Source organism: Oncorhynchus clarkii, chromosome 24 (genome assembly GCF_045791955.1).
Source record: "Oncorhynchus clarkii lewisi isolate Uvic-CL-2024 chromosome 24, UVic_Ocla_1.0, whole genome shotgun sequence".
NCBI classification, from domain to species: Eukaryota; Metazoa; Chordata; class Actinopteri; order Salmoniformes; family Salmonidae; genus Oncorhynchus; species Oncorhynchus clarkii.
The window spans coordinates 5,151,765-5,177,545 of record NC_092170.1 but is presented as its reverse complement, the minus strand read 5'-3'; the positions used below and the strand labels follow the sequence as shown (position 1 = coordinate 5,177,545).

Here is a 25,781-nt window from a genome sequence, read left to right as displayed (position 1 = left end):
ACACTTAAGTGCGTGCCCTCAGGCCCATACTCCACTACCACACATCTACAATGCAAAATCCATGTGTACGTGTGTGTATTGTGTGTACGTTATCATGCGTTTGTATGCGTGTCTGTGTCTGTTTGTGTTACTTCACAGTCCCCGCTGTTCCATAAGGTGTATTTTTACCTGCTTTTTAAATCTGATTCTACTGCTTGCATCAGTTACCTGATGTGGAATAGAGTTCCATGTAGTCATGGCTCTCTGTAGTACTGTGCGCCTCCCATAGTCCGTTCTGGACTTGGGGACTGTGAAGAGACCTATGGTGGCATGTCTTGTTGGGTATGCATGGGTGTCAAAGCTGTGTGATAAAATTTTAAACAGACAACTTGGTACCTTCAGCTTGTCAACACCTCTGACTTCCTCATTACCTGTTTTTGTAAATCTCTATTCCACTTTGAGCCAGGAGAGATTGACATGCATGTCATCAATGTTAGCTCTCCATGTACTTTTAAGGGCCAGCTGTGCTGCCCTGTTCTGAGCCAACTGCAATTTTCCCAAGTCCCTCTTTGTGGCACTTGACCACACAACTGAACAGTAGTCCAGGTGCGACAAAACCAGGGCCTGTAGGACCTGCCTTGTTGATAGTGGTGTTAAAAAGGCAGAGTAGCGCTTTATTATGGACATCTTAGCTAATGTTGTATCAATATGTTTTGACCAGGACAGTTTACAATCCAAGGTTACTCCAAGCAGTTTAGTCACCTCAACTTGCTCAATTTCCACATTTATTCATTATGAGATGTAGTTGAGGTTTAAGGTTTAGTGAATGATTTGTCCCAAATACAATGCTTTTAGTTTCGGAAATATTTAGGACTAACTTATTTTTTCGTACCCATTCCGAAACTACCTGCAGCTTTTGTTAAGTGTTGCAGTTATTTCAGACGCTGTAGTAGCTGATGTGTATAGTGTTGAGTCATCCGCATACATAGACACACTGGCCTTACTCAAAGCCAGTGGCATGTCGTTAGTAAAGATTGAAAAAAGCAAGGGGCCTAAAGAGCTACCCTGGGGAATTCCTGCTTCTACCTGGATTATGTTTGAAAGGCTTCCATTAAAGATCACCCTCTGTGTTCTGTTAGACAAGTAACTCTTTATCCACATTATAGCAGGGGGTGTAAAGTCATAACACAAACGTTTTTCCAGCAGCAGAATATGATCGATATTGTCAAAAGCTGCACTGAAGTCTAACAAGACAATAATTTTATCAGCAATTTCTCTCAGCCAGTAATTTGTGTATGTGGCGTGCTTGTTGAGTGTCCTTCCCTATATGCGTGCTGAAAGTCTGTTGTCAATTTGTTTACTGGGAAATAGCATTGTATCTGGTCAAACACAATTTTTTCCAGAAGTTTACTAAGGGTTGGTAACAGGCTGATTGGTCGGCTATTTGAGCCAGGGCTTTATTATTCTTGGATAGCGGAATGCCTTTAGCTTCCCTCCAGGCCCGAGGGCACACACTTTCTAGTAGGCTTAAATTGAAGATGTGGCAAATAGGAGTGGCAATATTGTTCGCTATTATCCTCAGTAAATTTCCATCCAGGTTGTCAGACCCCGGTGGCTTATATTTTATTCACCTCTTCTACACTGACAATTATTTTCTTTCAGAATTTGGTCAGATATACATGGATGTGTAGTGTCAGTGTCCCTAAGTTTGTTTATCTTACCAATGAAAAAGTCATTAAAGTAGTTGACAATTCTAGACGGTTGATACACAGTGGGTTTTGTGATAAATTAGCCAACTGATTCAATGAATGATCGAGCCGCGTTGGCTTTTTTCCCCAAAAAATGTATTTAAGGTGCTCCAAAGCGTTTTATTCTCATTCTTTATATCGTTTATCTTTGCCTCATAGCATAGTTTATTTTTTATTTAGTTTAGCCACATGATTTCTTAATTTGCAGTACGTTTGCCAATCGGTTGGGCTGCCAGACTTATTTGCCATACCTTTAGCCTCATCCCTCTCAACCATACAATTTTTCAATTCCTCATCAATCCAAGGGGATTTTACAGTCATTTTCGTAATGAGTACATGCTTATTAGTAACTGGAATAAGCAATTTCATAAATGTGTCAAGTGTAGGGTCTGGTTGCTCCTCATTACACACCACAGACCAGCAAATACATCATCAACATATGAATCACTAAACAAACGTATTGTATGACGATGATACACTATATTGGGCCCAGCCTTTGGAACTTTGGTTTTCCTAGATATGGCTATTATATTGTGATCACTACATCCTATGGATTTGGATACTGCTTTAAAGCAAATTTCTGCAGCATTAGTAAAGATGTGATCAATACATGTTGAGGATTTCATTAGACCACCAAGTGCTAACAGTGCTGTTTGTAACTACCCTGGTAGGTTGACTGATAGCCTGATCCAGGTTGTAGGCACTGGTTAGAGTTTGACGTTTTTTCTTGAGTGGGCAGCTTGATGAGAGCCAGTCAATATTTAAATCACTGAGAAAATATACTTCTCTGTTAATATCACATACATTATCATACATTTCACACATGTTATCCAGATACTGACTGTTAGCACTTGGTGGTCCATAGCAGCTTCCCACAACAATGGGCTTTAGGTGAGGCAGATGAACCTGTAGCCATATTACTTCAACAGTATTTAACATTAGATCGTCTCTAAGCTTTACAGGAATGTGGTTCTTTATGTAGACCACAACACCGCCCCTGTTGGCATTTGTCTTTTTGGTAGCTGTTATGACCATGTATTGCTACCACTGTATCATCAACGGTGTTATCTAAGTGAGTTTCGGAGATAGTCAGATTATGAATGTCATCTGTTACAAGGTGTGGTAGGTGAAGTGTGGCTGCAATGGGTGAGATTAGGGGAGATTTTATGACAGGGGAGTTTCATAGCTCTTAATCTAAATATGCTGCTCAACTGATTGAGAATGTGAAATCTCCCTCCTACTCGTTTCTTTCCCACGCATACTACACCACACACAAACCCATCACTCAATTTCTGTCCTCCTTTTATTCTCCTTTGGCTCGTTTACATTTTCCCAGAGCCTTTTGTTCATCGGTCAAAACCGAGGTCGTTGGCACGGTCTCGTCTGCACCTTTGAAGCACCACAACTTTGAGGATATGTCCCTGTGTTCACCTTTACTGGTGTTTGACTCTAATAAGACGTCCGGATCCTGGTTCAAACTATTGTTTGAGGAGAGGAGGGTGCAGCAGGGCAGTAGACGGTTCATTTGGTCAGAGTGAGGGACAAAGACTGTTAGAGGCTTTAGAAGAGATATGGCATACAGAGAGCGAGCGAGAAAAGATTGCGGGAGAAAGTCAAGTTAGAGGGAATCAGAGGTTAGAGGGAGAGAGCGCAAGATGGCAACTGTTAATTAGGAGCACAGCTGGTTCGTGTCGAGTCCACTGTGGCAGCTACTGGTACAAAGTGATGACCTCACAGTCTCATCCAGGACGCAGCCATCAATCAGATCTGACACTGAATACCATCACCCGTTTCCCCCGACTCTGAGGGGGAAAAAAGCATGAGCATCTGTTTGGCCACCACCAAGGGCTTCTATTTGATGCTGCACTTTGTTGTGGCTGTAGACTTGTGCAGCCATTTTAACTTTTGTGGGAACTCAACTCATCACAGGTGGGAGGACATTTTGACAGCGTTCAAAAGTAAGATTCACCTTGGTGCAAACAAGAGCAGTCAGTGTTTACAGTAATTACTTTGGCGTCATTTTCACAAGTATCGGGTACATTTTCACAAGTCTAAGCACAAATTTAAAGAGATCGTCAAAATGGCTCATGTTCCAAAACTCTAAGCACATTTTCAGTTGACCGAGTACAACAAACTATTCAATATCTGCTTTTCAAAATGCAATATTCACTTTACTTTCCATATGATTTTCTTGTAATTCGTTAGCCATACAATTAACTCAATGGTCACTTAAATGGGAAGAGGTCTGTCGATGGTAAGGCGTTGCTCTGCTTTCTTGATATCTCAGTCAACCAGACAGGTCCTACAGGGCCTAGCTTTGTCACACCTGGACAACTGTCCAGTTGATTGGTCAGGTTCGGCAAATAAGGACATATGCAAATTGCAGTTGGTCCAGAACAGAGCAGCACGTATTGCACTTAGATGTACACGGAGGGAAGTGTCAGTAACATGCACGTCAATCTCTCCTGGCTCAACATCGATTGGAGATGAACTGCATCACTAGTGGTCTTTGTGCGAGTCGTTGATGTGTTGAAGGTACCGAACTGTCTGTTCAAGCAGTTGGCATGACAACTATCCAGAGGTCTCGCCAAGACATGTATCCAGAGGTCTCGCCACAGTCCCCGTGTCCAGAGCAGAGGCTGGGACACGCACAGTATTGAATAGAGACATGACTAAATGGAACTCTCTGCCACCCCAGGTAACTCAAGCTAGCAAAAAAAATAGATTTTTAAAAACAGATAAATGAACACCTTATGGCACAACGGGGACTGTGAAGAGACACACAGACATTTTGTATTGTGTGTTGTATTGTATTTTGCATTGTATAATGTATGTGAAACATGGTTGAGATACGACTGTGGTGTGTGGTCGTCTCACCTGTCTATCTTAAGATGAATACACTTGCTGTGGGTCATAAAAATACTGTAAAATACAATGTGTGATGTTATTTGCATATTGCATCCTGATTGGCCATAAAATGCTAAAGAGGGGAATGTAGGGGTTCATGAGGAAAGCCTCTCCCTCTCTCACGTGGCCTGTAAATGTGAAGCAACGTCAAGTAATAGCAACACATTTGCCTCCGTAGAGATGCACCATGAGTAGTTATCTTACTCACTTACAGACAAGTCGGATTTACACGCCACGATTACAATACAGCTGGAAGATGTATGATTGCCATCCCCATGAGCGTACCACCCTGCTTCTGACCACGGATGAGGCATGAAATGACATCAATCCAGACCTATTGTATGTCAGGCTTGGATTCATGCCATGCCAAAAAGTTTTTTTTCCCCAAGGTGCACTAGTATTGACGACATGCGATTTCGATGAGAACCTATGGCCAAATGCAGGCTTGATGCAAACTAGTACCTGCTAAACATTGTTCATTTCATTTGTTTCATTTCATTACATTGTGAAAGATGTCTTCAATGATCACACCTTTTGATCACACACAGGATAGAAATGATGGAAATTTGTTGTTCAGTCAATTTTTTTAAGTGTTTTGTAAATTTTTAAACATGTAGCTTGTGTTTTTTGCTCTATGATTAACTGGTTGTTAAAATAACTAAATTAAGAAGATATCGTTATGTTGTGTTTGATTAAACCAATGAATGTACTCATTATAGTTCACGGTAAACATATATTTTGAATCAATGGTTGTGTGGTGAAAGATTTCTACAAACATAATTAATGCACAATGAAAGGTTTTGAATGTAAGACTGGCTGCTATGTTTGAAAAAAATATATTTTTTACCTCATAAATGTATCCATTTGACATCAGTTTATGTTGGAAGGTTAAAAAAAAATCATATATGGATGTGGCTGTAAATTCTAATCATTCTAATTCAATTGGACGAAGTGGAACGAGTCACTCTGTGTGCTCCCATTTGAAAATATAGTGTAGTGTACAATGCACTGCTGGGTTGTATATAAGTATATATTCCACTCATTATCTGAATTTCCTAGATACACTGTAAGCTGATACATTATCACCTGTCTCTCTGCTCAAAATGCATCAGCTGACAAGTCTCATAAGAAAGGGTGATCTTGTACTATGTTGCATTGGGCAGAAATGGCTTACAACACTGTACTATATTTTTCCACTAGACAACTGCTTTACAATACCAATATTTCTGTTGATTTCGCCCACATACAGTGCATTCGGAAAGTATTCAGACTCCTTGACTTTGCCCATATTTTGTTATGTTTCAGCCTTATTCTAAAATGGATACATTTTTTGTTTTTCTCATCAATTTACACACAATACCCCATAATGACAAAGCAAAGACAGGTTTAGAAAATGCAACTGAAATGTCACATTTGCATAAGCATTCAGACCCTTTACTCAGTACTTTGTTGAAACACCTAGGGCAGCAACTACAGCCTGGAGTCTTTCTGGGTATGAGGCTACAAGCTTGACACACCTGTATTTGGGGAGTTTCTCCCATTCTTCTCTGCAGATCCTCTTAAGCTCTGTCAGGTTGGATGGGGAGCGTTGCTGCACAGATATTTTCAGGTCTCTCCAGAGATGTTCAATTGTGTTCAAGTCCGGCCTCTGGCTGGGCCACTGAAGGACATTCAGAGACTTGTCCTGAAGCCACTCCTGCCTTGTCTTGGCTGTGTGCTTAGGATAGTTATCCTGTTGGATGGTGAACCTTTGCCCCAGTCTGAGCTCTGTCAGAGTGACCAACGGGTTCTTGGTCACCTTCTTGTCCAAGGCCCTTCTCCCCTGATTGCTCAATTTGGCCGGGCGGCCAGCTCTAGGCAGCATCTTGGTCGTTCCAAACCTCTTCCATTTAAGAATGATGGAGGCCACTCTGTTTTTGGGGACCTTCAATGCTGCAGAAATATGTTGGTACCCTTCCCCAGAGCTGTGCCTTGACACAATCCTGTCATGGAGCTCTACAGACAATTTATTTGCCCTCATGGCTTGGTTTTTGCTCTGACATGCACTGTCAACTGTGGGACCTTATATTGACAGGCGTGTGCCTTTCCAAATCATATCCAATCAATTGAATTTACCACAGGTGAACTCTAATCAAGTTGTAGAAACAGCTCAAGGATGATCAATGGAAAAAAGGATGTACATGAGCTCAATTTCGAGTTTCATAGCAAAGGGTCTGAATACTTATGTAAATAAGGTATTTTTTAAATATTTTTTTTAATACATTTGCAACATTTCTAAAAACCTGTTTTGCTTTTTCATTATGGGGTATTTATTGTGTGTAGATTGATGAGGGGAAAAAATAATGTAATCCATTTTAGAACAAGGCTAAGGCCACAAAATGTGGAAAAGAATCAAAGGGCTGAATACTTTCCGACTGCACTGTATGTACTGTGTAAGGATAATGAGACTAAGACTGACATACTTCTCAACATGCTCACAACCTGCCATTGGATCAAACTTTCTTTTTTTTATTGCATGTGAAATTATAGTCAAATACTGTATAGAAAAGTATATTTACCATCTACGGTCCTTTCTATTCAGCAATTCAAAAATAACAGTTTTGAAATGTGTGTCTTGTCATTAAAAAATAAATAAATAAATATATATATATATATATATATGGAAGTTAAAATGACTAAAATGGCAAAATCGTGAGCCTGATTTATTGGTGTCTAAACTAAAGGTGCTCATGGTATTTCACAGAATACTTTGAATGACTGAATGACTCAATAACTGAATGACTCAATGACTGAATGACAGACGGGTGAAAGATGTGTGAACGCCTAATGAATGCACAATCAAAGGCTCTGAACATAAGATTGGGGACCATTACAAGTGTTATTAGTTCAGAGTTTTGTTCTTAGTTTTGAAAATATATCACTTACATCTGAAAAAATGTGCCAAAGTGATACAAGAAAAATTGCAAGAAAGCAGAGTTAAAATTGCTAATACTGTATGTAACGACCAAATCAGAATGAATGTATCCCTCATTACCAACGATTTGGTTTCTATTACAAATATTGATTAAGCAGCTGAAGAACACAGTTGTTCAGCATGGTTGTGTCAATATTGCAGAGAAAAGCCCTATGACAGGATTTAGAGGTGTAGGTGTAGAACAATAGGCCACTTGTATGAGGCGTTGGTTCACCCTCCTTATCCCAGGACATGATCTAATGAAGTCTGCCAATACACACATTGAAGTGAAATACTGCACACACACATCAGGACAAACCCTATTTCTAACCCAGGAGTCATGTGACTAAATCACCTGAACCGCTGCTATAAAGCAGCATGCAAGAATGTCTGATATACACAACTTCTGGGTTTTGAGTTGACTGCACTGCAGACCCTGTTGCAGTTAGCTTTTTTTTTTTTTAACTGAGTTATTGCGAGCTTTTCTCTGTTAGGAAAAAATCCAAGTTTTTCTGAATTATTGGCGAAAGTTTGGTGGATTCCTTGGATTCACTTTACATCCCTTTAAAGGGAAATGGGAATTCCAACAGTCGGAGTCATAATGATTCACCATGTGAAGAGTTTATTTGCGAAACGCAATTTTCCAAAAATAATAAATGTCACATTTATTTATTTTTTTCATCAGAAATGTTTGCTAATGGGTACCTTCATGTGTGGAAAAATATTACTGTTAATATTACTGATTTTTTAAATATATATTTTTACCTGGAATGGAATGTACGTATCCTGTACATTTGACTGTGAAATGAGGTAGTCTAAACTAGATATCTTAAGATGAATGCACCTACTGTAAGTCACTCTGGATAAGAGCATCTGCTAAGTGACTAAAATGTCAAATGCAAATGTAATATTGATGTCACAAATGTATAATCTGTCAATTTCTTCATAAAAATGTAGTTATTTGTTACATTTGACTGTGTAAAACCAAGCAGTACTACTTATTTTTCTGCGAGTGAGGCGGATATATATATAGCATTTTGCAAAAAAAACATGATTATTTGTCTCTGAAAGGGAAAGATTTGAAACAAATGCATGTCTGTCATTGAACAACCCCATGCCACGATTAGATAGTTTTTCACTAACAAAATCCCTTTCATAATTTCTTTAAACAATAGAAGCTAATTTACCAACATTTCTGAAAATGGATATATAGTGTTTTTGAATTAAACTTTTCATATCCTATTGGAATATCGAGTCAAATCCCTCCATCAGACACACTTACACCCTTGTTAAAAAGACATGGGAATTCCAACAGTCAAGCAGTCATAATGATTCACCATGGCGTGTTCTATTGGAATATTAAATGAAATTCCCCAGCTACAAATACTATGTCATTTCTGAGTTCACGGTCAGGTTTGAAGTTTCCCTGCAGTTTATCAAATAAGCGTACCGTGAAAACATGATCCTACATTGTAAAACCAGCAGGCAATATTGTGTCCTTTGTTTTCATCTCTTACATTGTACATTCAGATTTATTCACGGGCTGTTTAGGGAGCATTTTTCTCAAATGAAATCTCTGTTTATTAAATATCTCTCTGATCATTCTAGAAGTCTCGGTTCCTGTGGAGAACACATGTTCCGCCAGGCAGAACGCTCAGAGCTAGAGAATGCGGACAGCGGGGACTGCACCATTTCTAATAATTGAAACCATGCATCCAGGAACCCCATCTCGGAATCTGTGGCTTTGTGTTTTAGTGACCACTGACCCATAGTTAGGGTTACTGCTACACTCCAGCTAAAAGCCCTCTCACCCCCTTACATATCTCTTTACAGGCCTTGCCAAAACTGCTACTATGTGCCCCCTGCACCTAAAAGTGCCAAGGTGAGCATCATTCTGTTCCCCTGAAATTCAACTTAGTTATGAGACACTCATTTTAATGTTGCTAAATACATAGCAATACACAAATATATAGCAATAAACAACCAAGCATAGTTGCTCTAACATGGGACTGTTGGTTTCAACCTAAATCCCGTCAGGGATGTGTGTGGCTGCGGCTGTATTGTATTTAAAGGGAAGGTTTAGTGACACCATCAGTAATATAGAGGTCCAGAGGTTAATGGGTGGGCATGGCAGAGGACATGTCCCTGAAGTGGGAATTGAGAGAGTTCGCTGGAGTTCTCAACAATTCCTTTCATAGCCATCCACGCAGGGCATACACTGGATGGATCCACGTTGAATCGACGTCTGTGCCCAGCGAGATGTCCTCTATGTGACGGATGGAGACTGTGATCAGGTTTTGTTCATGTGCACCTACTTGTGTGTTAATCAGTAACTGTGTTTGGATCACACTTTATGTCCCTGATCAATCACCTCGGGTGTCCGCTGTGTCAAATCAAATCACATTTTGTATTGGTCCCATGCACAGGGTTAGCAGATGTTATTGCGAGTGTAGCGAAATGCTTATAGAAAAATAAAAAAAAACATTTTTAAACACAGAAAAAAAAGAAAAAAATACTGCACAGTTTCCTAAGGACTTCAAGCAAAGCGGCACCATCTTGCACTTATAGGTCATATTTCATAGAAATATGTGCATGTGTGTGTTTGTGTGAAGGAGGAAAGTTTTAGGTCTGTGTGTTTTTGTTTCAGTGTGTATCCTTCTGGTCCACACTCCCCCTGGTCCACACTCCCCCCGCTGCCCTCTATCTGTCGTCATTATACGGCATGTGTGTGTGTGTGTGTGTGTGTGTGTGAGTTCACCTGATATGCCCCAGTACTCCAGCACAGCACCTGTGTGCTGCCAGCTCCACCCAGCCGACAAGCCTTGCACGAGGCTTGGCTTGTGCAATCAAGAAGGGCTCATAGGAGCAGGAGCCTGTTTCTCCTGTTTCTCCTGTTTCTGTCGTGTGAGGCAACTTTAGACTGGTACTGTACGGTGAAAGCACACCCCCCTGGACAGGACGCTAGTCTATCACATGGCCTTACCCCCACATGGTCTCTTCTAAAGTAACTGTCCAGGGTTTCCATATTTCTATGTAATATGACCTATAAGTGAAATAGTTTTCCTTCCACAAAATGGTAGTTAAAACTTTTTACTGCAGTGGGTTAAATCAGGGTCACACAGTGTTTTTTTGGTAGTCTTCAACAATTCTACTTTGAAACAAAAGTATACACCTCATGGTTATGGGCTTAAAAAAAGAAGACACCTGTACCAGGCAAGATAAAGAGTTGTATTACACTTTGAGTTTGCATCCCAATATTACACTTTATGTACATCACAGAAGACTGACATATATATATATATATATATTTAACTTTTGACATAGAAACACCAGATTTTCTTGAAATAATGTTGATTAATTATGACCAATATTAATAACATTCCACCCATGAGGCCACTGGAGTTGGATTTGATCTTTTGGCAGCAGGACTATGCATGTTCAAAGCAGCATTTCTGTGTTGGATGGTGTGGGCGTACCCCAACAACAGAATGAGGTGGGCGTATACCGGTCATTAAAAATACTCAAGTGAGTAGACCGCTGATTGGCCAGCTCATCCTCCTCAGAAGTTTGGCATCATGAGGAAATAGCAAGCTTTTTTGAAATGGTCTGTTTGAGATACAAGTTTGAGGTGGGGTTTTTTAAGTGTTTTTTTTTTTCTCTCTCTACAATTTATGCTTTGACAACATACAAGGTCAACAACAGGTCAACAACATTGTTTGAGAATAAATTAACAGAATATAAACATTGTGCCAATAAAGTAATGAGTTTAGTTCGTCCCATCTGGATTAAAGAAACTGCCCACTGGGCAGACACTGGTTGAATCAACGTTGTTTCAATGTCTTCTCAATTACATGACTTTCAACTAACAGTGGAAACTCGTTGAATTGACATCTGTGCCAAGTGGGTGGAAGCATTCCTCCCTTTTACCGGATGAAATTCTGACTTGTTTTTCTTTGAATACAGAGTACACATACTGTATAAGACATTAGTCAACTTTCAGATATGTGCATCCTCTTAGTGTTGATAAGACAGCAAGGGCATGGAGTAGTAGAGGTAAGTGGATATGACCATGAAACCAAAAGCACAGAGACAATACAGTATATCGCTGAAGTAGAAGCAGTCTACCACATATGGTTCTTTTTCATGCTCTCTCCCTAGTCAACGCGCCCTGCCAAATTATTGAGTCGATCATGTATTCTGCATACCACAACAAATGGCCTGCCAAGCCCTGAAGCCTTGCTCTGTCTGTTTCTCTCTCTCACTCGTCCTTTCACTCTTCATAGGGTTTTTTGGTTTGTTTACATTTGTAGCTGTCTCTAATTTGAGCGAACATGTGAAACGGCTGTAAAGTTTACTCATCAATTAGTTGTAGGGAAAACTCTCTGACGACCAGCCCAATGCCAACAACTCTAGCACATGTTTTGGAGCAGCCCTGTCACTGAGTCTGTCAGTGGGTGGCTGTTGCAGTTGCTATACTGAAGAGGCCTAAAGATAACCCTGGTTTGTGTTCAGTAGGGAGAAAACGTTTGGAGACTGCGTGAAACGGGGACATGCTACCGAAACTACTCAAATAAGAAACAACCATTTTCATTTCCTGTTGCAGAGCATTTCAAAACATTTTGCTATGGTGTGTCCTACTTCACACGCCCCTGTATTACCCCAGGTTTGTAGTAGTGTGTTGAGGTTATGTGCAGGAAGGTCGTTTGGTGTGTTCTGGAAGCCATTCGTCACAGAGAATCCTAACGAGAGTCTGCATGTCAGGGCTTGTGAAGTGGCTACAGTGACAGCTCGTGCTGTCTCTGTGGTGTAACATAAACCCATCGCATGCTACCTGCCTCTCTCACGTGCCAACAGTTTTAATAGTAAAAGACATGCAAAGACATGTACTTGCGAGGTAATCACAGTTGTACATCAGAGTGACAGTCAGAAATCCTCACCACAGGGTTTACTATCTTTAGAGATTCTATGCTACAGAGGAAGGGACTCTGGGGAAAGGTCTAGTGTTCCTCTGTGACCCTACAAACATTCTGCTATTTCTGCTATTTCCTGTCAGGTTTCTTCTGGTCTAATTTGGGCACAAAACGGGAGAAAGCATTTTCAGTCACAAAACAAATATGAGCGTTTTTATTGGACAAGCTTCCTCCGAGTGTTAAATTTTTTTAAAATCGCGTTTTGCCCTCTGTTGAGGGTGTCCTGGTCACTCCTGGTCTGTTCTTGTCCCTTCCGTTCTCTGTCTGTCGGTCCCAGTCCCACCATGTATAGCTGGAGAAGATGAGCTATGATCTCTGCCCCATTTCCCTCATCCTCTGTCACTCAGTCACACATCCTTCCTTCTGGATGTGATTTGTGCCTCCTCGTTCTCCAATTATCGTCGTCCCGTGAGTGAAGGAGTCTTTCAGGAAAACAATAGACACCGGTTCTTAGAGGGGGGGGGGGGGAGCCCAGAGAAGATCCAGCGGTAAACGCCTACTCAGCCTATTGCTGAAACCTTCTATTGACATTGCAACATGGCTAGATGTGCTTTCAGCCTATCCAGTCGTCTTCTTTCGCCGTCTGAGAGTGGGGACTCCAGCACAGTGACACAGTGGCTACAGTTTGACTTCCTCTTTAATATGGCCTCTATATTAGCAGGTTCTGGGCTGGCTGCTACACAGCAAATGCAGCACTTTTCAGTTTCTATTTGTCTGTTTTATGGGTCAGACGGTGTTTGTGCTGTGTATCGGGCCACATGCTGCTTCACGTGAACAGCCTTTTTTTTTTTTACAACACCTGCCCTCAGTTCCCCTTAGTGGTAACGAAAGAGGACATGGTACCGGAACAGGAGCATTCTGGCTTTCTGAAGGGGAGAGTGCAAGCAGACCGAGGTGCAAGTGAGAGAGAACGTGGGAGTGGAAGGAGAGGAGAGAGGGTTTAGTTTGATCATGATCATGATAATAGCAACAATGGAAAAACAGGAGATGACAAGAGAGGATGGAGAGACTTGTAAAGGAGGGGAGAGATGGGGAATGAAACAGAGTGCGGGTGGGTGGATGAGGGGAGAAGAAAGAGAGAGGGACCTGAAAGAAGAGGACCACAATTAGAGAGGGGTTAGTCTGAGCGGATGGAAAGATGTCAAAGCCAAGCTGCCACCACCACTCCTTAACTCACTGAGTGTGACGTCACGTTCGTGTGTGGCTGTGTGTGTACGTGTGTGAGTGTGAGTGCGGATGCATGCATACAAGTTCTCAGGGCTCGAAAAACAAGACTTAAGTAGATGTTTTCAAAAACATTGTGGTGGGACAAAACATGGGTGTGTGTGTGTGTGAGTGTGTGTGTAAAGTCAGTGAAAGTGTCATATTTCCTGGCACACATCTGTTCTTTGTTACTTCAGTAGTCATCTGTTAGAAAGACTGCGTAACAATGATTAACATACAAGGGTAATTATGAGATAATGATGAACAACACGCAGATAGTTACCAAGAAAAGCACAGGATGACAATGGAGCTCGATTGCTGGGGTGAGGCATCACCATTTGAGGATGAGCTGAAGGAGAACGCTCTCCCTCCCTCTCCCTCAATCTCCCGCTCTCTCCCTCTCTCTTTCTGAAGTTGCCCTCTGACAGAAGAGATATCAATCTTGTGTTAGCTCTGGTCTGCGATGCCCAGTATCTCTTATGGTTGCCAGGCTCGGTATGAGTTATGAACAGACCACAGGCCCTGATGGGCTGTGTCTCATGGTGCCTGCCTGGTCAACATTGTGCTTGCCTCTAGAACTGATGCACCCCTCCTCAGAGCATAATACTCTTTCCAGTAAGGGTACATTAGAGGCTTTATACAACCGCTTGAACAGGTCACCTATGTATCGTGTAGTTGGATACTTTGATAAAAGCTTTGTTTCCTTGCCGGCGCGTACGCAGCAGGTCCAGTCACCGCCTGGGGATTGAGCCTTCCGGGTAAATAACTCTCCTATTGTTACCAGTCAATACACAGAAGCTTGCTGAGCACTTGTACAGTCTTAATGGCTGCATTGAAGTCTCTCTGTAGCCCTTTTGGGCTTTCTTAGTGCACACGCACGCACGTACGCACGCACACGCACACGCACACGCACACGCACGCACACACACACGCGCACGCACACACACACACACACACACACACACACACACACACACACACACACACACACACACACACACACACACACACACACACACACACACACACACACACACACACACACACACACACACAATGATTCCCCAGACAGATGACAAAAGGATTGTGTGGACTGGTTCTAATTTTGGTGGACAGACGGAAGATATTGACAGACCGAGTGATTCCACAGATAGAATTCCCACGCGCACGCAGACGGCACACGCACATTGTCTGAGAGCTAGACATCTAGATGTTTTTTCTCCATAATGGTTTGGCTGTGGGGAATAGGGTTCAAATGGGTGTTGATCATACAAAGTCCAGCTACCTTACACACACTATTTTCTCAGTGCTAAGTTGATGATAAAACTCTCAGGCAATCGGGCTTCCTAGAGTAGGGTATAGAATGACCTCCATGGACCACCATAGATTAACGTTCACTGTACAGGAATGACTCCCCTGGATGAGTCATCCGGGGGGGGGGGGGGGCGCCTGCATTGATGCAAAAGTTCTTTGTGACCTTTCATGGCGGCAGGTAGCCTAGTGGTTAGAGTGTTGGGCCAGCACGAAAAAAATACTATAGTATTCACTGTAGTGATTTGCTGACTGTACTGTGGTATTCACTGTAGTATATTTAGGGGATGGCAGGAAGCCTTGTGGTTAGAGCATTGGGCAAGTAACCGAAAGGTTGCTAAATCGAATCCCTGAACTGACAAGATAAAAATCTGTTGTTCTGCCCCCGAACAAGGCAGTTAACCCACTGTTCCTAGGCCGTCATTGTAAATAAGAATTTGTTCTTAACTGACTTGCCTAGTTAAATAAAGGTTAAATCAATTAAATTCAGCCTGTGTTCAGAGGATGGACTGTAGTGTTCAGAGGATGGACTGTAATAACAGGCTGAGGGAAGGAGGAGGAAAACACAGGAACGTTACTTTGTGTTCTCATTCTCAGGAACAACTGAAGTCATTATTGGACTGCGAACTAACACCGTATCATCAAGACTCTGTTCACAGAATGTTTGTATGAGAACAGGAAGTGGTACTCTATGTGGTTGTTTTCACATGGAGTTGCATGTCAAACAAAAAGTAAGAATGATGCGGTCTCTCTCGCTCTCTCTCTCTCTCTCTCTCGCTCTCTGTCTCGCTCTCTCTCTCTCGCTCTCTCTCTGTCTCTCTCTCTCGCTCTCTGTCTCGCTCTCTCTCTCGCTCTCTCTCGCTCTCTCTCGCTCTCTCTCTCTCTCTCGCTCTCTCTCGCTCTCTCTCGCTCTCTCTCGCTCTCTCTCGCTCTCTCTCGCTCTCTCTCTCTCTGGGATCCACTGCTTTGCTATCTCTGGGGTGTGCAGACGCAGAACTTTATCCTCCCATTGAAACAGGATCTGAGGGGAAGGGGAGAAACAGTCCTCCAGGAGCCAAGATGGAGACTAATAGGCCGCTATGGACGTCCATTATGGGGCCTATTTCCTGATAGCAAAGACCAGCACTAAATGGCCTATAATGTATCCATGCCTCTCTGATCCACACCCGCACAGACAGACTGTACCCAGGTAGATACACCCTTAGGTGTGCGCGTGTGTGTTTTATTATTCTTGTATATGCCTTTTCCTACTGATGGAACACCCCCCCCCCCCCCCCCCCCGACTGCCCTGCTGCTGCAGCCTGTCACAGAGCCTTATATACCACACACATTCATCAGTATGGAGCATGTTTAACCAACGGCTGATGCCTCACATCTATCCTGCGTTCTAAACCCACACTCGGTGGCAGCGCCCGTGATTTGTGTCTCTTTTAAAGGATACCAGGTCTGCCCAGAGAGCCATATGTGGCTGGGTGGCAAGGAGAAGGTGGTAGCTAAAGCAGTGTTGTTTGTGAGACGCTTTGGCAGCGCGTAGCAACAAACATCAGATTAAGCTTTCTTTCACAGTACACATCCAAATCACATTTCCTGCGTTTTTTTTTCTTTTTGATGTTTCTTTTGCGGTCTGTTCTTCTTTGTGTGTTTCCTAGGTTTGTGCCTTGAATGTAGAATTGCTTGGTCTTACAACGCAGGGCTCCTTTAAAAAAAAAAAAGAGACCTCAGTGGGACTCCCCTACCTAAATAAAGGTTACAAATAAATCTAAATGTGAGTTGACAATCACTAGGTGTGTGTCAGTGTGCCTGATGTGTGACATCCCACCCAGACACTGTCACCATAAAACAGTTTTTTTTATTTTTTATTATGTATTCATCTATCACTGTTAAACAGGCTCCTAGTTTGTAACCATCATTCTTAGAGGCCTTGTAATGCCAACAATGGAGAGGCTGTAATATATTAGTCTGGCTGTCACCAGCTCACTGAGAAATCACCTGGGTCGTGCGTCTGCCCGGGTAGTAATATATGACATGTAGCAGACACTTTTATCCTAAGTGACTTACAGTCCTGCGTGCATATATACACTGCTCAAAAAAATAAAGGGAACACTTAAACAACACAATGTAACTTCAAGTCAATCACACTTCTGTGAAAACAAACTGTCCACTTAGGAAGCAACAATGATTGACAATAAATTTCACATGCTGTTGTGCAAATGGAATAGACAACAGGTGGAAATTATAGGCAATTAGCAAGACACCCCCAATAAAGGAGTGGTTCTGCAGGTAGTGACCAGACCACTTCTCAGTTCCTATGCTTCCTGGCTGATGTTTTGGTCACTTTTGAATGCTGGCAGGGCTTTCACTTTAGTGGTAGCATGAGACGTCCACAACCCACACAAGTGGCTCAGGTAGTGCAGCTCATCCAGGATGGCACATCAATGCGAGCTGTGGCAAGAAGGTTTGCTGTGTCTGTCAGCGTAGTGTCCAGAGCATGGAGGCGCTACAAGGAGACAGGCCAGTACATCAAGAGACGTGGAGGAGGCCGTAGGAGGGCAACAACCCAGCAGCAAGACCGCTACCTTCGCCTTTGTGCAAGGAGGAGCAGGAGGAGCACTGCCAGAGCCCTGCAAAATTTCCTCCAGCAGGCCACAAATGTGCATGTGTCTGCTCAAACGGTCAGAAACAGACTCCATGAGGGTGGTATGAGGGCCCGACGTCCAAATCTGGGGGTTGTGCTTACAGCCCAACACCGTGCAGGACGTTTGGCATTTGCCAGAGAACACCAAGATTGGCAAATTCGCCACTGGCGCCCTGTGCTCTTCACAGATGAAAGCAGGTTCACACTGAGCACATGTGACAGACGTGACAGAGTCTGGAGACGCCGTGGAGAACGTTCTGCTGCCTGCACATCCTCCAGCATGACCGGTTTGGCGGTGGGTCAGTCATGGTGTGGGGTGGCATTTCTTTGGGGGGCCGCACAGCCCTCCATGTGCTCGCCAGAGGTAGCCTGACTGCCATTAGGTACCGAGATGAGATACTCAGACCCCTTGTGAGACCATATGCTGGTGCGGTTGGCCCTGGGTTCCTCCTAATGCAAGACAATGCTAGACCTCATGTGGCTGGAGTGTGTCAGCAGTTCCTGCAAGAGGAAGGCATTGATGCTATGGACTGGCCCGCCCGTTCCCCAGACCTGAATCCAATTGAGCACATCTGGGACATCATGTCTCGCTCCATCCACCAATGCCACGTTGCACCACAGACTGTCCAGGAGTTGGCAGATGCTTTAGTCCAGGTCTGGGAGGAGATCCCTCAGGAGACCATCCACCACCTCATCAGGAGCATGCCCAGGCGTTGTAGGGAGGTCATACAGGCACATGGAGGCCACACACACAACTGAGCCTCATTTTGACTTTTAAGGACATTATATCAAAGTTGGATCAGCCTGTAGTGTGGTTTTCCACTTTAATTTTGAGTGTGACTACAAATCCAGACCTCCATGGGTTAATAAATTAGATTTCCATTGATCATTTTTGTGTGATTTTGTTATCAGCACATTCAACTATGTAAAGAAAAAAGTATTTAATAAGAATATTTCATTCATTCAGATCTAGGATGTGTTATTTTAGTGTTGCCTTTATTTTTTTGAGTAGTGTATATATATCTTTTTACATATGGGTAGTCCCGGGAATCAAACCTACTATCCTGGCCTAGCATCGTGCCATGCTCTACCAACTGAACTACAGAGGACCACAATTGTCAGCCTGTACAGTATAGGGCCTCTTAACTTCTCTACTGCCTTGGGAGCTATGTGTCTGACCCTTAACCTTACTGCCGCTGTTCAGACTCAGAGAACAACCCATATAACATATACCTCCTCTAACTCAGCCTGGGGCTACAGTAATGGCAGTAATGGTAGATTTACTTCACTATCCCGCAGCGTGCTCCAATGGATGACACATATTTCACCCCTACAGTAGGCCACCCTTTCACTGTGAATGAATAAATGACAGTGCAGCCCAGAACCAAGCCATGGGACCAACAATTGAATCAGGGAAAACCTGCTGCATTTATAATTGATCCTCCACTTCCATGAATGTAATGAATTACATGAGCTGTGGTCCCATGTAGCCATCGTTAGTCCTTAAATTAGGAAGCTTTCCTGCAACAGTGAGGTTTGTCAGCTTTGAAGAGGAAATAAGGGTCCTCGTGAGAGGGAAGAGAGGCTATGCTCTCTCTCTCTCTGTGTGTGTGTGTGTGTGTGTGTGTGTGTGTGTGTGTGTGTGTGTGTGTGTGTGTGTGTGTGTGTGTGTGTGTGTGTGTGTGTGTGTGTGTAATGTGTGTGTGTGTGTGTGTGTAATGTGTGTGTGTGTGTGTGTGTGTGTGTGCGTGCCTGTGTGCGCGTTGGTTCTTCTATCCTTGTTGGGACCTAAAATCCCCAACGTTCCCCACAAGGATAGTAAAATAGAAAGGCTATTTTAAGCTTATGTGTTAGGTTTAGGGTTAGGTCTACAATTCGGTTTAGGGTAAAGGGTGAGTGGTTAGGTTTAGGGTTAGGGTATGGGTTAGTGGTTAGGTTTCGGGTCTGGGTTAGGGTATGGTTTAGTGGTTAGGGTATGGTTTAGTGGTTAGGGTATGGGTTAGTGGTTAGGGATTGGGTTAGTGGTTAGGTTTAGAGTATGGGTTAGTGGTTAGGTTTAGGGTTAGGGTATGGGTTAGTGGTTAGGGATTTGATTAGTGGTTAGGTTTAGGGTCTGGGTTAGGGTATGGGTTAGTGGTTAGGTTTAGGGCCTGGGTTAGGGTATGGGTTAGTGGTTAGGTTTAGGGCCTGGGTTACGGTATGGGTTAGTGGTTAGGATTAGGGCCTGGGTTAGGGTATGGGTTAGTGGTTAGGTTTAGGGCCTGGGTTAGGGTATGGGTTAGTGGTTAGGTTTAGGGCCTGGGTTAGGGTATGGGTTAGTGATTAGGTTTAGGGTCTGTGTTAGGGTAAGGGTTAGTGGTTAGGTTTAGGGCCTGGGTTAGGGTATGGGTTAGTGTTAGGTTTAGGACTAATTTTGAATGGAAATACATGTTTGGTCCCCACAAGGATAGAAAAACATAATGTGTGCGTGTGCGTGTGTGCGTGTGCGCGTGTGTGTGTGTGTGTGTGACAAGTGACTCTTGCGCTAAAGTCATTTTGTGCAATTTGGGGATTCCCTTCCCTCCAAAAGGCACTACTACATTTCTACAGAAACATCAGTTCATTTTGTCATGTGTCTGTAGTAGAGGTCGACCGATTATGATTTTTCAATGCCGATACCGATTATTGGAGGACCAAAAAAGCCGATACAGATTAATCGGCCGATTTAAAAAATAATAATAAAAAAATAATAAATAAATAAATATTTGTAATATTGACAATTACAACAATACTGAATTAACACTTATTTTAACTTAATATAATACATAAATAAAATCAATTTAGCCTCAAGTAGATAATGAAACATGTTCAATTTGGTTTAAATAATGCAAAAACAAAGTGTTGGAGAAGAACGTAAAAGTGCAATATGTGCTATGTAAGAAAGCTAAGGTTTCAGTTCCTTGCTCAGTACATGAGAACATATGAAAGCTGGTGGTTCCTTTTAACATGAGTCTTCAATATTCCCAGGTAAGAAGTTTTAGGTTGTAGTTTTTATAGGACTATTTCCCTCTATACCATTTGTATTTCATTAACCTTTGACTATTGGATGTTCTTATAGGCACTTTAGTATTGCCAGTGTAACAGTATAGTTTCCGTCCCTCTCCTCGCTCCTCCCTGGGCTCGAACCAGCAATACAAAGACAATAGCCACCACATCGAAGCAGCGTTACCCATGCAGAGCAAGGGGAACAACCACCCCAAGGCTCAGAGCGAGTGAAGTTTGAAACGCTATTAGCGCGCGCTAACTAGCCAGCCATTTCACTTCGGTCACACCAGCCTCATCTCGGGAGTTGATAGGTTTGAAGTCATAAACAGCGCAATGCTTGACGCACAATGAAGAGCTGCTGGCAAAACGCACGAAAGTGCTGTTTGAATGAATGTTTACGCGCCTGCTTCTGCCTACCACCGCAGAGTCAGATACTTAGATACTTGTATGCTTGTATGCTCAGTCAGATTATATGCAACACAGGACACACTAGATAATATCTAGTAATATCATCAACCATGTGTAATTAACTAGTGATTATGATTGATTGTTTTTTATAAGATAAGTTTAATGCTAGCTAGCAACTTACCTTGGCTTACTGCATTTGCATAACAGGCAGTCTCCTTGTGGAGTGCAACGAGAGAGAGAGAGGTCGTTATTGCATTGAACTAGTTAACTGTAAGGTTGCAAGATTGGGTCCCCCGAGATGACAAGGTGAAAATCTGTCTTTCTGCCCCTGAACGAGGCAGTTAACCCACCGACCCACTAGGCCGTCATTGAAAATAAGAATGTTCTTAACTGACTTGCCTAGTTAAATAAAGGTGTAAAAAATAATAAGAAAACATTTGGCAAATCGGCGCCCAAAAATACAGATTTCCGATTGTTATGAAAACTTGAAATCGGCCCTAATTAATCGGCCATTCCGATTAATTGGTCGACCTCTAGTCTGTAGTTGTGGCGACATGGCAACGCAAATACAGTGTCTGCACAATGTTCTCTGCCTTTTGATCCTCTCCCATGTCTGTTAGTGCATTACAGGACATCGTGTCTGTTCTGGCTAGTTTAGCCCATGGTGGGGAGGAGAGAGCGCTGTTCCTGCTCCCTCGTGCATGGGGATTTGGCACAGCTCAGGCCTGTAATAGTCCCTGGGCTGCTCCCATTCCGTCTTTTGGGTTATTACTTTTCACTCCCAGGCCTTAGCAACAGGGAAACATTTGACACTGTGACACAATAACACTCCACCAGGCCACGTAATCAATTATGAGACTGTTTGTTGAATACATCACAGGAAATAAGGGGATTGGAATGGGGCGGCTGAGATGCTTTTTAGCCAGCTGCTCTCTGTGGGCAGGATGTCTGTCTGTCTGTCTGTCTGTCTGTCTGTCTGTCTGTCTGTCTGTCTCATTCTGTCTGTCTCATTCTGTCTGTCTGTCTGTCTCATTCTGTCTGTCTGTCTGTCTCATTCTGTCTGTCTGTCTGTCTCATTCTGTCCTGTCATATATACCTTTTTATACACGGTCTTGTCCTTACTCCTCCCTCGCTCTTGTTGCCTTCCCCTTATTACTCTCTTCCCCACCCCCAGAACTCTATTTTTTCTGTATCTCTCCCTACACATAAAATGTATGTAACATTTTATGTTGACCAATAAGAGTAGCTACTGAGGATCCTAATAAACTGAACTCTTTCGTATTTAACTCTCCTCAGATTACCGGTTTCGCCAATGCCATCGAGCCGGTGGGTGACGACCAGGAGAACCTGCTGGCGTTCCGTTTCCAGGCCCTCAACCCCATCGTGGACCCCTGGGTCTTCATCATCTTCCGCAAGTCCGTGTTCCGCCACCTCCGCTCGCTGCTGCGCTGCCGCTTCACGGGGGGAGCGGTGAAGAACACGGCCCACTGCACCTTCTCCTTACCCCCTGACGACCACAGGGAGTCTCCCAAACCCTCGCCCTCCGTCTCCCTGCAACCCAAACTATACTCCAGCCGGCCCCTCTGATGTGAGGGGTGGGACCCGGCGCGGGAAAGAGGATGGGCGTTATGGATGTATGTATGTGGGAGAGCAGACAATAGGGGAAGGGGTTCTGGATAGAGGATTTGGAGAATTCGCTTTGTGGACCACCAGCTCTTACAGGAGGTACCTTATCCGCTATTGACTAGAATGCATATGCGTATACTGATGCATGAGCTACATATTTCATACATGGCCGTGCTGTACAAAAAGACTGCAGAGGAGTGAATAAAGTGATTGATTGTGCCTTTAACCTCACTGAAAACTTAACTCAAAGCAACTGAAAATGACAGAAACTCTTGCTCCGTACTGAATGTATGCAGGAGAGGACCACTAAGAGGGATTTATTATGGACAACCAGCCCTGGAGGGGAGTAACTACAATGTTGTTGATCCATCCTCAGTTTTCTCCCATCACAGCCATTAAACTGTGTAACTGTTTTAAAGTCAGCATTCATGGTGAAATCCCTGAGCGGTTTCCTTCCTCTCCGTCAACTGAGTTAGGAAGGACGCCTGTATCTTTGTAGAGACAGGGTGTATTGATACACCATCCAGAGTGTAATTAATAACTTCACCGTGCTCAAAGGGATATTTAATGTCTGCTTTTTTTTACCCATCTTTCCATTGCCCTTCTTTGTGAGGCATCGGAAAACCCTGGTCTTTGTGGTTCAATCTGTGTTTGAAATTCACTGCTCGACTAAGGGACCTTACAGATAATTGTGTGTGGGGTAAAAATCATGTTAAACCCTATTATTGCACACAGAGTGAGTCCATGCAACTTATTATGTTAAGCAAATTTGTTAAGACTTGTGAAGCAAATTTTTACTCCCGAATGTATTTAGGCTTGCCATATAACAAAGCGGTTGAATACTTATTGACTCAAGACATTTCAGCTTTTAATCTGAAACGTTTTCAAAAATCATCATCCATTTTAAATTCAGGCTGAAACACAACAAAATGTGGAAAAAGTCAAGGGGTGTGAATAGTTTCTGAAGGCGCTGTATATAACCACCCGGTGAAACCCGGGATTTTTTTTTGCACTAGGTCTTCTGTCCAGGTATCACTGGACACCATTTCCAAACTGGGCGAGAATGTTCCTGTTAAAAAATCTACTAATCATTCTGTTTGCTTACCAAAGATGGTATGGTCGTGTGCACGATTACGACCTGATGGAATTTAGATTTCCTCACTTCCTGAATTATTTCACATCTTGTAAATGTAAAACACGATACATCAAAAACAGACAATATGCCCGTGCGTATGCCCAAGGAAATCAGGTCATTAACTTCATGTGACATCAACAACAGTGTAGTACATCAACATGCACGAACGAGTAACATGTGATTTGTTATGCTGTGTTTCATCGACAGCCCCTTTGCCCTCTTAAACCCTTAGCTCTTCACATGGCTGTCTGATCTGTCACATCATTGAAGTGTGGGATGCAGCTTACGCTCTGTTTCGCTGCACTGGTCCGTGTAGCGAAAACAGAATGTAGGCCTGCGAGGTCAAGTACGAGGTCACAGCAGGTCACATTCATACAGCGTGACGGCCTCTCTCTCTGTATGCATGTCCCCTGGATCTAGAGTCAAGTTTTAATGCAGGCCAATCTCTTTATCTTCTTGAAAGGCTGAATGGATCATGGATCCTATGCATGTGCACGTGACATGTCTTATTAAACCCACATCTCAGTTTCCAGACCTTTGCGTCCAACACTTCGTCAATGCGCTGTCGTAGGCAATCAAAGCTGGGGTGTATTATGGGCTCATTGAGAAAGACCTGTGTCTATGGCGCTATTCTGTTGTACAATATATCGTATGAACATTCCTTTGTGTACTCACGCAAGATGGTACCTCTCTTTCTTCTCAAGCTAATTCATTCGACCTATATTGTCACACCAAAAATAATCCTGCAGCCACAGGATTTGAACGTTTAGTCCATAATGTTGCTTGATCGGTGGTTAGTCTATTAGCTGGCCAAAAGTAGGCTACATGAAAAGTGCAATACTGTTAATATAACCGCGTGGCAGTGTGGGTTGTCAGTGAATTTATGCAAATCACGAAGCTCATCTGCATTTAACGCGGTGCAGTGATCAAATTAAGATCCGACATTTGTATGAGTTTGTTTGAATGTAGTTCTGTGTCGGTAGTTCCTTCGTTGAAAAAGCTCACCAAACGATGTTTGAAGTTGTTGCTTTTTTTTGTCCTCTTTCTCTTCCATCACTATGGCTGTGGTCCCACAGGCAGCTCAATTCTGTTATTTCCACATCAGATATTTTTCAGAGCTAAACTGATTACCAAAAAAATACCAGAATTGGGCTGCCTGTGTAAACTCAGATTCTGAAAGTGATTGCGTGAAGAGTGCTGGGTTTATGTTTGCAGGTGGTAAGTGCTTTTTTTGTGTACGTTTCTATGTGTTCCCTCAGTTGTGTTGTATGGATGGTTGTGTGGTGTTGTGTTTGTGTATGTGAGTGTGTTGTGTTGTGGTGGTTTTGTTTCCGGAGCTATAATGTGACTCGTGCCCAGCGTGTGTTCCAGTGTGGTTTCTTGCACTTGAGAATATACGGTATCAGATATGTTCTTCAGTATTGGGATCAATTGTAACAAATGTTTAAGTGAATACATGTTACAGACGTGTTATGTGTAGGTTGCTGTACATGTTCCTATGTAAAAATATTCAAATGCCAAATAAAGATTGAAACTATGTGGTGTGAGTACCTTTCCACATGTACAGTTGAAGTCAGAAGTTTACATACACCTGAGCCAAATACATTTAAATTAAGTTTTTCATCATTCCTGACATTTAATTATTATTTTTTTTAATCTATTTTTGTTTCATCAGACCAGAGGACATTTCTCCAAAAAGTATGATCTTTATCCCCATGTGCCGTAGTCTGGCTTTTTTATGTTGGTTTTGGAGCAGTGGCTTCTTCCTTGCTGAGTGGCTTTTCAGGTTATGTTGATATAGGACTCGTTTTTACTGTGAATATATATACTTTTGAACCTGTTTCCTCCAGCATCTTCACAAGGTCCTTTGCTGCTGTTCTGG

General features: G+C 42.8%; 1 protein-coding gene across 1 annotated transcript in view; it reads left to right on the top strand.

The window, feature by feature from the left end:
- Positions 1–25,437, top strand: part of LOC139382548 (prostacyclin receptor-like) — a 44,975-nt gene extending 19,538 nt beyond the window's left edge. Inside the window, exon 2 of the mRNA XM_071126652.1 lies at positions 22,435–25,437. Within this exon, the coding sequence (XP_070982753.1) occupies positions 22,435–22,725 (291 nt within the window). The 3' untranslated portion in view covers positions 22,726–25,437. The remainder of the gene's footprint in view (positions 1–22,434) is intronic.
- Positions 25,438–25,781: the final 344 nt, after the last annotated feature.